General features: G+C 32.8%; 1 protein-coding gene across 2 annotated transcripts; it reads right to left on the reverse strand.

Moving 5' to 3' along the window:
- Window positions 1-560: 560 nt before the first annotated feature.
- LOC117101961 (von Willebrand factor A domain-containing protein 7-like) lies at window positions 561-10,804 on the reverse strand. 2 transcript variants are annotated; one of them, XM_033242095.1, is made up of 10 exons: window positions 10,669-10,804; window positions 8,059-8,809; window positions 7,107-7,463; window positions 6,521-6,762; window positions 5,552-5,701; window positions 4,995-5,136; window positions 4,030-4,257; window positions 3,397-3,808; window positions 2,303-2,465; window positions 561-1,970 (listed from the first exon to the last, which is right to left on the reverse strand). In XM_033242095.1, the coding sequence occupies exons 2-10, from the start codon at window positions 8,792-8,794 to the stop codon at window positions 1,467-1,469; spliced, it is 2,934 nt and encodes a 977-aa protein (XP_033097986.1). In that variant the 5' UTR covers window positions 8,795-8,809; window positions 10,669-10,804; the 3' UTR covers window positions 561-1,466. The 2 variants fall into 2 exon arrangements, with proteins under 2 accessions (XP_033097986.1, XP_033097984.1); XM_033242093.1 differs by lacking the exon at window positions 10,669-10,804 and adding an exon at window positions 9,826-9,893.
- Between the last annotated feature and the right edge of the window lie 2,711 nt (window positions 10,805-13,515).

A 13,515-nucleotide genomic window follows, 5' to 3' on the forward strand; every position in this document is an offset into this window, starting at 1 on the left:
TTTAAAAAAAGAGAAATACAGACTATTTCTCATAAAATATTACCATTTTCTCGACGAATTCATCGTTACTAGGCAAATTCAGAGGTTGTAGATCGCATCCAATGGAATACTCTCGCTTTTATGTATACTTTTATACAGTCAATAAAGTGCGCCCTCTCTAATGAGATTAATTTTTGTACTTCGTATCTCGCACAATGCGGTCGTTCGATTAAAGCTGAGATATGTTTGTTTAATGTCAAAATCTCAGTCAGAATCAGTTTTTTAACAAATTTGAAATAATTCCTATGAAATATTATATTTCAAGTGTCAATACTAGCAAAGGAAAATATCATGTCGGCCGTTTTTATGTGTGATAACAGAACCTAAATCGAGGTAAGGCTAGGCCTAGCCTAGCAGCGCTGGATAGGCTAATGTTTTCGGCGCCTACGATATTTCTTCTTACGACCTATCGCAAAATCAAAATGAAAAATTCATCCGCATTTATTTTTTGTGTGGAACACAAAAAAATCAAATTTCAGTCTTATTTTACATTTTTTTTATCCTTAGGAATGTCTAAATTCAGTTAAACTACCAATTCCGTATTATATTTATAAATCTTTATAACATTATACAAAAATTAGATTTTTCTTAAAAACTAAAATTTTGCCGGGAATGGGGCTTTAAAGTCAGTAGTCATTAGACGTATTCGACTGGTCTGTTTTGAGCAGCTCTTCAACTCAAACTGCACATGTCGTATTCGACTGGTCGCACGAGCAGCACGAACTCCTCACAAGAGCGGCTCGAACTACTCGCTGTTTTTTAACGAGCACACTCCGAGCTCCTCGGAAAAGGACCAAACGAATACGCCAATTGTCGCTATACTGTGAAACATTTCACCTCATACAGTCCTGGAGACAATATTTCCTTAATACATATGCCGTAACCTTTGATGAATTCAGTTCGGTGAAAAATACATAACAGTATTTTCGACGTAAAATTATTTTATTGTTTCAATGAACAACCTTTTTTTAATTTAGTCGAAGACCTTTAATCATGTAAACCTTAGCTAATAGGCCTATGTTAATTAATTTCATATGAAAAGTAATTCAACAATGTATACCGGTATAAAACAAACCAATATAAAAAAAAGTCTATACAACTCATTTGCTGCTACAATATAATATTAGGTGTATCCGAACAGTGATAATGATGATGGGAATAATTATAATGATAAATTGAAGATGGTTACTAACATGATGACGATTATGATGATGATCACCATATTTCAATGGTGGTGGTGGGTGAAAGTCAGAAACAGGGATAATAATGATTTTGATGATGAAAATGAGAACGATGATGATAATGTTGATGATGTTGATGATGATGATGATGATGATAATGATGATGATGATGATGATGATGATGATGAGAATGCTTATTCATGAAGGTTCGCTGTCCTGACATCAAGTAATACATTTTAATTGAAGTCACACTTGTGTATCTGTAAAGTCGGTAGAGTCATTGTCGCTATACTGTGAAACATTTCTGTAGCGCTGTTTAACAAAATGACTTCGAACCCAAAGAATAATAAGGATCGTGACTCCGGAAATCAGAATAACAATAATGCATATCGATAGGCCCGGACTGACTAGCTTTACACCATGTGGATACAGAGAGTCATTGAATTCTGAAGCAGAGGCCAAGTCACATTCGGCGTAATTTCCAGCTAGATCAAACATTGCTAAATTTAGATTTAAGCTACAACAATTGCTTGTATAATTCCAGTGGACTTCATCTACATCATCTCCTCCTGAAAAGTTTGCTAGTGTTAGAGCGCCCTCACCAATGATTTTCTCTATTCGCTGAATGCCGATGCCACTGTCCAGAATTGTACCTTCAGCAGACCAAGATAATAAACTGCAATTATCGTTGCTGCTACAGTTATTGGGCTTCATGTTGACCGTACAGGAAGGAGGAAAGTGGTCTAGTATCTGATAAGAAAAATGCTTAATTATAGGAAAAAATCACATTGAAATTAATTTAGTACCGTATAGAGTACATAATTTCTGTACTATGTCGTAAACATAGGTCCTTTGTCCAAAATTTGGACTAAAACCCATAACAAAAAAATTAAACTCAAATACTCCAGGAAAAAATGGGTATCGCGGAATAAGTAATGGATTATTTTTATAGTGTGACTAATTCATTACAATTTAATTTCAATGTAACAGCTAATCAAACAAACAAAATAAGTTATTGTCTGAATGAAGGTTAATAAACCCTATCTGTGGTTATTTGATAGCAAAGCAGCAATTCCCCTCACCTTCATTTTGACTGAGGATGTGAATACAATCGAATTATGGGTTACATTGTCATTTCCACTGGACACTGAAATGACGATTAATATCCGCTTGCCTGGTATTGCGTCATTGGGTATACGCAGAGTAACTTCACCACTTGAAGTTCTGTGTCTGCCTAAACTTAAACTGCAAGCATAATGATGATAATGATAATGTTGATAATGATAAGGATAATAACAAATAATAATTATTATAATATAATAGAGTAATAGTAATTATATATATATATATATATATTATTATTATTATTATTATTATTATTATTATTATTATTATTACTATTATTTTTATCATTACTATTATTATTATTATTATTATTATTATTATTATTATATTACTGCATTGCTTCATTCATTATTCTAGGTATATTCACAGGCCTAGCATACGTTATATTATTAGGTCTTGTGCATTTTTCTCCATGTTGGCTGTCTCTTATACACATCTAGATGTGTATAAGAGACATGTGTTGTGCTGGCCAATACAATGGATAGTTTATTTGACTAGTCTCTGCAATTAACACATTTGGTTCTTTATTATTGTAGATACTCAGTATGCATAGATAAATAGACCAATCATTGTACAGTTTTATATTATATTGATTCATGATGTTTTCCTCATTCTCGCTGATGAAGGCCACAGGAGTGGCAGAAATATCCGAGTTTATAATAAATCAGTGTTCTTAAAGTCTACTACTGAAGTTGTTTCATTATTTTCTATTATTCTGTCGGAACACACGTGAAACACAAATGAAAAATATATATATATATATATATATATATATATATATATATATAAAATAGATCATATTTAGCAACAGATGGTTAAATACTATATGGTAATAAATGGTAATGGCTGTATATTTATTAAGCGCATATTACAATAGTATCTATATAATACTATATTAGCTATTTCAAAACCCAAATTGGTCAAAAACTGCGGGACCCATTTATGTAATAGAGTTTAATTCATTCATTTCTTTTTTAATATTTGCATATATTTGGTTAGCAAATTATTATTGATTTTCTTGTTTTAAAATACACTAATTTTTCAAACTTACTAATGCGGCCTCCATTCAGTGACATAGCCATCGTCATCATCTGCAAATACTTCAAATATACTCCTTTCTCCAAGGTTTTGTAGGTTGAAACTTATCTTCGTCACTTCACCGGACTTGATGAGTGTCGTTGATGGCGTCTTTGTAAGGCCTAATTTACTGCTCGTGGTCTGAATTGCTCTAGAAGCAATTCTTTGCAGTATATGGCCGGACAAGTCAATACAAGTAATTCGTAGACGATACTCACCGAAATTAAATTTAACAGGTATTGTCAAGTTTGTATTAATTGAATCAATGGACGCGTTGAACATGTGAATTGTTCTTCCGGAAATGTCTATAATGTCAACAGAAGCTGAACTGCAGTGTGCTCCAACGCTTATACCACCGACAAAAACCGCCATGAAATAGTCACTACCTTGGTAGAAAAAGATTTAAAATAAGAACATGAAAATGAGTTTAAAAAATTAAAACGGAAGGATCACACAGGCATGGATGTACATTCCACTTGTGACCACCTACAGCCCCTGTCAGGGTCTCAGAATAAAATAGCATCATTTCTAGCAACGGCAACCATCATAGTCATTGTTATTTTCATAAAACCAAAAATTCGAGAGATTAATACAATCTAGTACCTACCCACTGTAGGTTTTCCATTTATTCGATGTAACACTGGGTGACGACTTTTATACACCAGATAATGTAGAGAATACGTTACGTCAACTTTGCTCCAACCCTTAACTCGAACACTGTACTTTTCATTTGAGCTGACAGTTAATATCCATATTCCAGGTTCATTGGTGGGAAAACGAAAAAATCTCGAGTTATTCGAACTTCCAGGGGATTCGGTAAGCATCCTATAATTACCTATGATACAATATTTAATATTTTAATATTTTTATTTATATTGTATATACAAGGATGTGTTGAATGTTTTCTTTATATGCCGAATTTATTATAAATAGATATTGCCGGGAAATAATGTTCAGGTTTTTAAAAAAAACCCCAAGTTTTTTTGGTTTCCCACTATATAAAATTAGTATCTATTCGAGATCCATCCTGTTAAAAATAAACACAGAAGTGGGTGTATCTTATAGGTATCTGATCATGGTATTCGATATATCTTGATTGGGGCAACTTCTTTCACACTCACAGATTCTCTTCTTTAACGTTCAAATTGTATAAAGTATCATTTATAGCATTACCCCAAGACTGTTTAGAATATCTCTACATCATATTCTGTTTTATTTATAAATAAAGTATCTTTTCGAAGATCCAGTCATGTCGTTAATTGCTTAAGAAGAGGGTGTACCTATTGGTCTCTGTTATTTGTTGAACAATAGGCTTGCGAAAGAGTGTAAAGCATGAGTTGCATTATTCGGATTTGAATTCTCAACGAATGTATACACAGGTGTTAAGGAGACACGTTCTTCGTTAATGTCACTTATAGTACATGTAATAGTTCGTTTCATATCATCGTCACACATAAAAATGCTTGTAATTCGATGATTCTAATCTATTCAACATTGTGAATGAGCTAAACGACCTAAAACGTTTTGGAATAACTGACAGGATATAGGACTGATGAAGAACCAGCTGCTAACCTGAACTGTCGGTGAAATTCAAACTCTTGTAGTTTCCTGCAATTTCGACGAACACATTGCTCAATGTGTCATCAATAGGAATAAGATGAGGATTGCCATCAATAGTCGGCGGTTGATCGATCTCATCGTATACAACTGTTACCTGCAGCATATAAGAACATTACTTTCTCAGACTCATTAAAGGTGTAGGTTTTATTACATCATCAAATATTCTGGCAGATCAAGAAACCCACTCAGGTCTTCATAATATAGCCTACTAGTGAACACAGACATATATACTATATGTGTATATATATATATATATATTAGGAATACCGAGAAGTGGATTTCCATTTCACCTGTGAGAAATTCATATGCATTTCAGAATCATTTCAATTTCTTTCCCACAGATGTAGTATGATTCTAATTATTGAAATAATTTCAGCTGGTTCTTTGTGGTAAGAAAATGAAAAACTTTCCTATTTAAAAAAAAAACAAAACTTTTTGATGAATAAAATGTTACTGAATTATTACCTATAATTTAAGTTTTAATAGGCCTGTACACATAATCTACATACCAGTTGTTTTAGCACTTCTGCCTCCATTGTCTGTACTAAGTAGGTGACGTCAACTTTGTTGATGTCTATAACGTCACCACCAGTAGAACGGGCCTTTTTGAGTAAATTCTCATCAAATGTAGCATTGTGATCCGTTAATAAAAAGTATAGCTTTAACGAGATCCAAAGAAATTATAATTGTGATTTACATCATAATATCTAATTCTAGGCCTATTGCGATATATAGATCTACATTAAACTATTGGGTATAGAAGGAACATGATATATTTCAATCTGAACCTTTTTTGACTTTATCAATGGGAATTCAAATATCTTAGATATATGCCTAATACCTACTGTTCTATATTCCATGTACAGTATTATTTTGTATTGGAGCAGTGGCGGCTCTAGGATATAATTTATGGTGGGGAGGGGGGCCTAAGATGTTCGAGATGTTCGACTGGGGGGGGGGCTAATTATTTATGGGTGTAACTTTAGCGCGCGGCGTTATCTGAGGGCCTAAGGGCCGACCCAGGGGTGGGTATGGGGGTATTTTATTTGTGCGAGAACGATAGCGAATATATCAAATCTTCCTTTTTCGTTGTTCATGTCTGTGTAATGTATCCATTACTGACGAACCTGACAGGACCCAGTTATTGGGAGTTTGGTAAGGGACACACAATTCAATTCTGATTTTGTCCTATTAACGACTATTTATTTATTTATTTATTTATTTATTTGAACATAAACCTTTGAATCGGTGGCATTCAATATCAATTGGTGCGTTCGTACAAACAAAAACAAAAAAAGGGGAAAATTTAACAAACAAAATAAATAACAATCGACTGTAAATAATATTACAAAATTAAAGAAAGGTAGAAAAATAACATATGAAATTAGATGAGACTAGTTAACTAGAGGAGAGTAAGAAACAAACTCCGAAGAATTTATTATGTATAGCAACGACGAGTGTACGTTACATAGGCCTACCTTTACATTCCAATGAATGGCAAGTGATTGTATACGAAGAGTTATATCATTTACAGAACTGCTAGTAAAAATGAACAACGGCGAATCTGTGTCGCTATGACGTATTGCATTTTCTATTATGTCATCATTTAAATTGATAAAACTGTCAGCTGTTTTCCAGTATGTGCCAATGAGACTTTTTTCAACCTGATTTAAGTGCATTTGAAATACATCTTGGTCACTTGTTATAGCTTCTTTGTCATCTATAGAATACAATTGTAATGATGTTACTATTTCAAAAATTTATAACATGTGGTGAATACTTTATCATTATAGTATCTTAAAATATATTGTACTTTTGAATTTGATTGTCATAACCGCCATTCGAGGTGAACTCAATAATATTAACAATCTTTACCATCGAATAATATTATTGCAATTAGGTGGCGCAAGTCACATGAGATGGTTCATGTTAGATGGGTCATATTATACGATTAAAACTTCCTAGCGACCTACCGTCATAAAATAAGTACCGTAACAAACTGCATGAATCTTCAATTAAAACAATGAAAATAGTTTATTTACTGTGCTATTTTAAATTACTTACAAGGAAGACCAGCTGCTAGACATATGTATTTTGTTGGCGAGGTGTTCTTCCTTTTAAGATTACTTAAAACCTGACGTACATTGCCTATGATCCGTTTAGCTGCGTTGCCATCAACGGCGAAAACAAATCCAAACGACGAGCAGTGTCCAATTTTTAGAAAGCGACCGAATTGGTCATCTCCGACTGTAAATCGTAAACCATTTAGAAATTCGTAGCTGGCATCAGTTGCTATGGCGGCAGCTTTGTCGTGGAGGTAATAGTGTGGGGAAAGATCCTCGTTGTTCGAGTCTTTATTGATTCCACCAAATAGATTAGCGGTCAGGTCTCTCTCCTTTGATCCACCATAGTAACATTTACCTATGAAATAGCCCGTTAATGGTAATTATTATATTATCAAAATCAAGCACTACTTCATTCCATACGCATCTTTCGATTGTCATGATTATGCAGATTTAAGGCTCCTGACTAAGACAGATTTTGGGCCATGGTTCTGCAAATAAATACCGATCCTGAACCTTCTAAGGAAGTCTGTCCTCTTTTAATTGTGTATGATTTTACGTTCTCTATGGGCCGGTGGCCATGGCCTAAAGAGACTGTAGTCGTGTTGGCCAGAACGATTAACGATAAAGGTCTGTGACCAACAGTACTCGTTAACTGTAATTTTCTAATATAATTTGTGGCAAATCAGCACCGTATATATCCTATATAATAGGCCTATTCTGATTTATGATGCATATATACATATTTATTTATATATAGATTAAAAGGCAAAATACTCATACACAACCATGCTGTGGAAAAAATGGCTTGGTCTCAGTAGAGATACAAATTTGATAAGCAACAAAAAGCAATAGGCCTATATATTTATATATATATATATATATATATATATATATATATATATATGAAAATAAATATTTGAGAAAAAGGTATGTCCAATCGGGATTTGTACCATTTGGAATATTCTTGGTAACTTCTTTTCCATTGTTATCCCTCTGAGCTGAATAGTAACCACTTGTTAACATATTCTTTTGTATAACACTTGTTAATATATTTTCTTTGCAATTCAATGCAAACGATCGGTCCAGTGTGCATGTTTGGCATGTGGCTTCATTCGGACTTGCGACATTACCAACCGACTTTCCAAAAACACCAAGATATCTGTTCGATTCAGTGTTGTTTAACTCTACCCAATTGGAATGGCTGTAAAAATCCTGCAAAGTGTGTAGGTATTTTCCAGTAAGATATCTTGCGTATTTATAATCTCCATCAAAAATTGAAGTGGTTATAGCTTCTTTAAGATCTATCAGAAGAGAATTAGCTTCCACGAACTTCTCATCGTCATAGTGGGCCGCGGGAAGATAAGCTGTATCATAACTAGAGTCTACTTCAGCGTTTGAGAACGTAATTTCGTTTCTAACTTGCGATACGAGTTTACTTATATCAGTATTGTTTATATTAAATTTTAATTCTCTTGTAGATTGTTTCTTGTTATCTTGAGCGTAGCCCAACGTTGCCAGTGCTAAAGCCTCCTCCGAGATTGAAATATGTGTATGTGGCGTGTGACCCTGGAACAAAATAGGGAATGGAAGTGCACACTTCTCATCTGGGGTAAACGCGTCACAATACAAAACAATCAGAATGCCCAAACAAATTAAGCGAATATGCTGAATGTTGTACGTGTCCATACTTTCAGTTTAGCCCTAGGGAATTGAGAGAATAGAGAAGAAGCGTAAACTAATGAAAGTATAGGCCTACTAAACCCCTATAACAAAATTTAAAAGACGCACATATACCTTCTATGTCGATTGAATTGAATTTATCGAGGTTAAGTAAAGACACTTTAGGATATGCAGATAATAGCAATAGGCCTGGTGGTAATAATAATGATAATGATGGTAATAATAATAATAATAATAATAATAATAATAATAATAATAATAATAATAATAATATGACAACAATAATAATAATAATAATAATAATAATATTAATAATAATATAATGATTATTACTAACAATAGTATTAATTATCATAATAATATCAATAATAATATACCGGTAAATACTATAATATTATATGAAGAAGTATAATACAATAAAAGATGCACAAACACTGTCTATATCGGCGGAATTGAATTTATCGAGGTTAATTGAAGACACTTATGGCTATGAAGATTATAGGAATAGGCTTAGTAGTAGTAGTAATAATAATAATATTTTTATCCATAATTAATGAATAATAATAATAAAATGTTTTAAATAAAGCGCCCTATAATTTAATTATTATGGACAGTAATAATAAGTATCCTAATAATATCAATATTTATAACATTAATAATATTGTTGTTATTATATAATAACAATAATAATACATATTAATATTAATAAAAATATTATGAATAATAATATATTTTATCATTTATATTATATCATTATCATTTGAGCCTGTGAGTCATGTTTGGAGAAAAGCTGATGTTGATGGTTAAGATACTTGTATTCTAATCCCAATGCACTAGATTCAAATCCTGGAAAATGTCAGATTTTTCTCACGATTGAAAATAATTGTACTCCCGAAGGCTTAGTTTAAGCAAAAGCAACTTATAGGCGATGGAGCAAATCGCACGCAAATAGCATTATCATAAGGCTAGCTTTAGAATTATAACAAGACAATTCTATGTTCTGACTGATGGGTGCATAGAAATAAAATTGTTCATACCTGGCAAAACAAATCTAGATATACGAAAAATTGTGTTTTCTTCTTCTAAGCACGGACCAGTCCTAGTATAATAATAATAATAATAATAATAATAATAATAATAATAATAATAATAATATAATGATTATTACTAACAATAGTATTAATTATCATAATAATATCAATAATAATATACCGGTAAATACTATAATATTATATGAAGAAGTATAATACAATAAAAGATGCACAAACACTGTCTATATCGGCGGAATTGAATTTATCGAGGTTAATTGAAGACACTTATGGCTATGAAGATTATAGGCTTAGTAGTAGTAGTAATAATAATAATAATATTTTCATCCATGATTAATGAATAATAATAATAATAATAATGAAATATGTTTTAAATAAAGCGCCCTATAATTTAATTATTATGGACAGTAATAATAAGTATCCTAATAATATCAATATTTATAACATTAATAATATTGTTGTTATTATATAATAACAATAATAATACATATTAATATTAATAAAAATATTATGAATAATAATATATTTTATCATTTATATTATATCATTATCATTTGAGCCTGTGAGTCATGTTTGGAGAAAAGCTGATGTTGATGGTTAAGATACTTGTATTCTAATCCCAATGCACTAGATTCAAATCCTGGAAAATGTCAGATTTTTCTCACGATTGAAAATAATTGTACTCCCGAAGGCTTAGTTTAAGCAAAAGCAACTTATAGGCGATGGAGCAAATCGCACGCAAATAGCATTATCATAAGGCTAGCTTTAGAATTATAACAAGACAATTCTATGTTCTGACTGATGGGTGCATAGAAATAAAATTGTTCATACCTGGCAAAACAAATCTAGATATACGAAAAATTGTGTTTTCTTCTTCTAAGCACGGACCAGTCCTAGTACCACTTGATACTTTCGTTGTGGTATGTCATAACGAACCCTTTGTCAAGACCTATGGATCCAATTTTTATTTACCGAATAAACTTATCAAATTTTAATTGGTATGTCATCCATAAAACATATCCCATAAAAGATTGTAAATACAAATCACATTGTGATAGCTTAGGATATTATCTGATTAACATATCACAGATTACTCCGACGTGCATTTGTATCTTTGTAAATGTTTGTGTAGTAGGAATAAGCCTTACAGGGTTGTTGATAGAAAACCATCGTGTACCATAGATAACATGAATAAGCCGCTGCTTATTAGGTCAAGGGGGTTAATTTTAAACAGGAAACAGTGAATTCACTGTTCCCTGATTTTAACAACAGAAATTATCATGATGCAATGTACTAATATATGGCAGCGACCGTTTATATAATACTTTGCGTTTATATTATAATATACAGTATATACAATGGCCAGTTCATCTAATAGAAGCTTACTAGTATTCTTGTTTATCTATGCAAACATTACTCATTACAGCGCCCCATTAACAGTGAAATTGTTAAAAATAATTAAGTTAAAATAAACACATTAAAATAGTGTAGTCGAATAAAAATATTTTGATTTCTGCTGAAGACCTAGTGAGACCATTGAAATGCCAATATTAGTAAGAATTACTAATGATAATGAGAATTATATTAATAATACTGTACGAATTTTAATATTATATATATATATATATATATATATATATATATATAAGACAGAAAGGTGATGCCGAAATTGGCCTGTACTTAAGCGATTGATTGACCTACTGATTGATAGATTGATTGATTAACGATGTGATTAATTAATTGATTACTTCATTTATGATGAATTGATTAACGATTGATTGATTGATTGATTGATTGGATGATTGATTGATTGATTGATTGATTGATTGATTGATTGATTGATTGATTGATTGATTGATTGATTGATTGATTGATTGAGAAACTGGAATGAGAAAAAAAATCTACCCAAACTAATGGAAGTACTCTAATGGAACTCTGCGGTGTTGAAATCAGAAGGAGGCCAGAATTTGCCTGCCCAACATGCACGTGTTGTCCTATAAAACCACGTGTTACATACGATACGTAGTAGACTGCCGGGTACCTTAGCAACAGTATCCAAGGGACAGGACTTCGCGGAAAGTTTCATTTACACACAGTTCTCCTGTTTCTTTAGGTTATTAATCAATTTAAGGTGTTTTTGCAGTAAATAGTCTGCAACTCAAATACTACTTTTTGTTGGATATGTATAGGCCTATCACTGAAAGTTAATAACTTATATGGTCCCTTCATACACAAGCCTTCTAATGATTCAAAGGTTGTCGTTATTTTATGGCAGACTTTATATCTATAATAGTATTGCTAATTGCTTGATTTTAGCTTTGCTCTAATTTCCAAAACACAGTAGACGCTTTTGCATAGCGACCAATCCTGGAAACGGCTGACAAAACTGATGATTAATAAAAAATTTAGTATAGTTACTAAGTGTTTAACAAACAGTGAGGTGGCTCAGTAATAAACCACGTGTGTTATCATAGTTTGTCATTATACATTAATTAGGCCTATCACTCGGCAATTGTTTAGAAAAAATAGTGGCGAGAGTGTTCATGTTAAAGGCCTGTCGTGTAGGCCTACATACATTTTACAGAGCATAGCGTGGGAGCTGTTGACAGCTGAAACGGTTTGGATACGAATTAAGAACATTCATTTCGACATATTTATTGATTTATAGAATTATAATCAACAATGTTAGGCCTACTATACTTTCGCTGTTTATCTCATCAGGGGGAAGCAATCAATACCAGTAATGTGAGCGAATGTTTTAGGATTAATGGTGATTCGTTTGGAACTGTGTTTGAAGCTGACGCTATCCAAGCAAAAATATATAAATCGTTCGAGTCCAATAATACAGCAGACAGTACAAGAAACAAAGAAGCAGCGATTTTCCTATCAGTCTTTATTGCTACTATCATGCTGATAACGATTATAGGAAACTTTATAGTACTTTTATTGATTTACTGTACGAAAACGTTACAGACAATTACCTCAGTTTTTATCGCAAACCTCGCCGTATCCGATTTTTTGGTCGGTGTACTTCTAATGCCATTTGAACTAGCTAACTGCATTGCCAATGAATGGCTTTTTAGAGACATGTTCTGTAATTTTAACGGGATTTTTAACTCGGTCTTATGTATAACAAGCATGACAACACTGTCTTGCATATCTATAGATAGATATTATGCTATTTGTCGACCACTGCGATACAAAAACTACATCACGCCGCAGCGTGTGGCTCTACTTTTGACGTGGACCTGGGCACAATCGATTCTGATAGCCTTGCTGCCGTTAACAAATTGGTCGTTCTATAGGTACTATGAGACAGAATACATCTGCACCGTGGACTGGGCAGAAAGTCCTTCCTATACATTCTTCACCTTGATTTTGAGCTTCTGTCCGGCATTTCTAATAATGTGTTACTGTTACTATAATATTTTACACGTTGCTCATATTCAGCGAAAACGCGTGTACGCACAAGAACGTCTTTTTATGCAACGACGAATTGTAAAATTGCGTGAAATGCGAGGGGTCCGTATCCTCCTACTTGTCATGGGATCGTATACACTCTTATGGGCTCCACACATATGCGGCATGTTATGTCAGGTGTCTGGCAACTGTCAGTGGCCTGGTTGGTTCTTTTCAATGTCAACTTGGCTAGCGATGGGGAACTCAGCCTGTAATCCA

Source organism: Anneissia japonica, unplaced genomic scaffold (assembly GCF_011630105.1).
Source record: "Anneissia japonica isolate Jap-2015-1 unplaced genomic scaffold, ASM1163010v1 scaffold997_len2565447_cov190, whole genome shotgun sequence".
NCBI lineage: Eukaryota > Metazoa > Echinodermata > Crinoidea > Comatulida > Comatulidae > Anneissia > Anneissia japonica.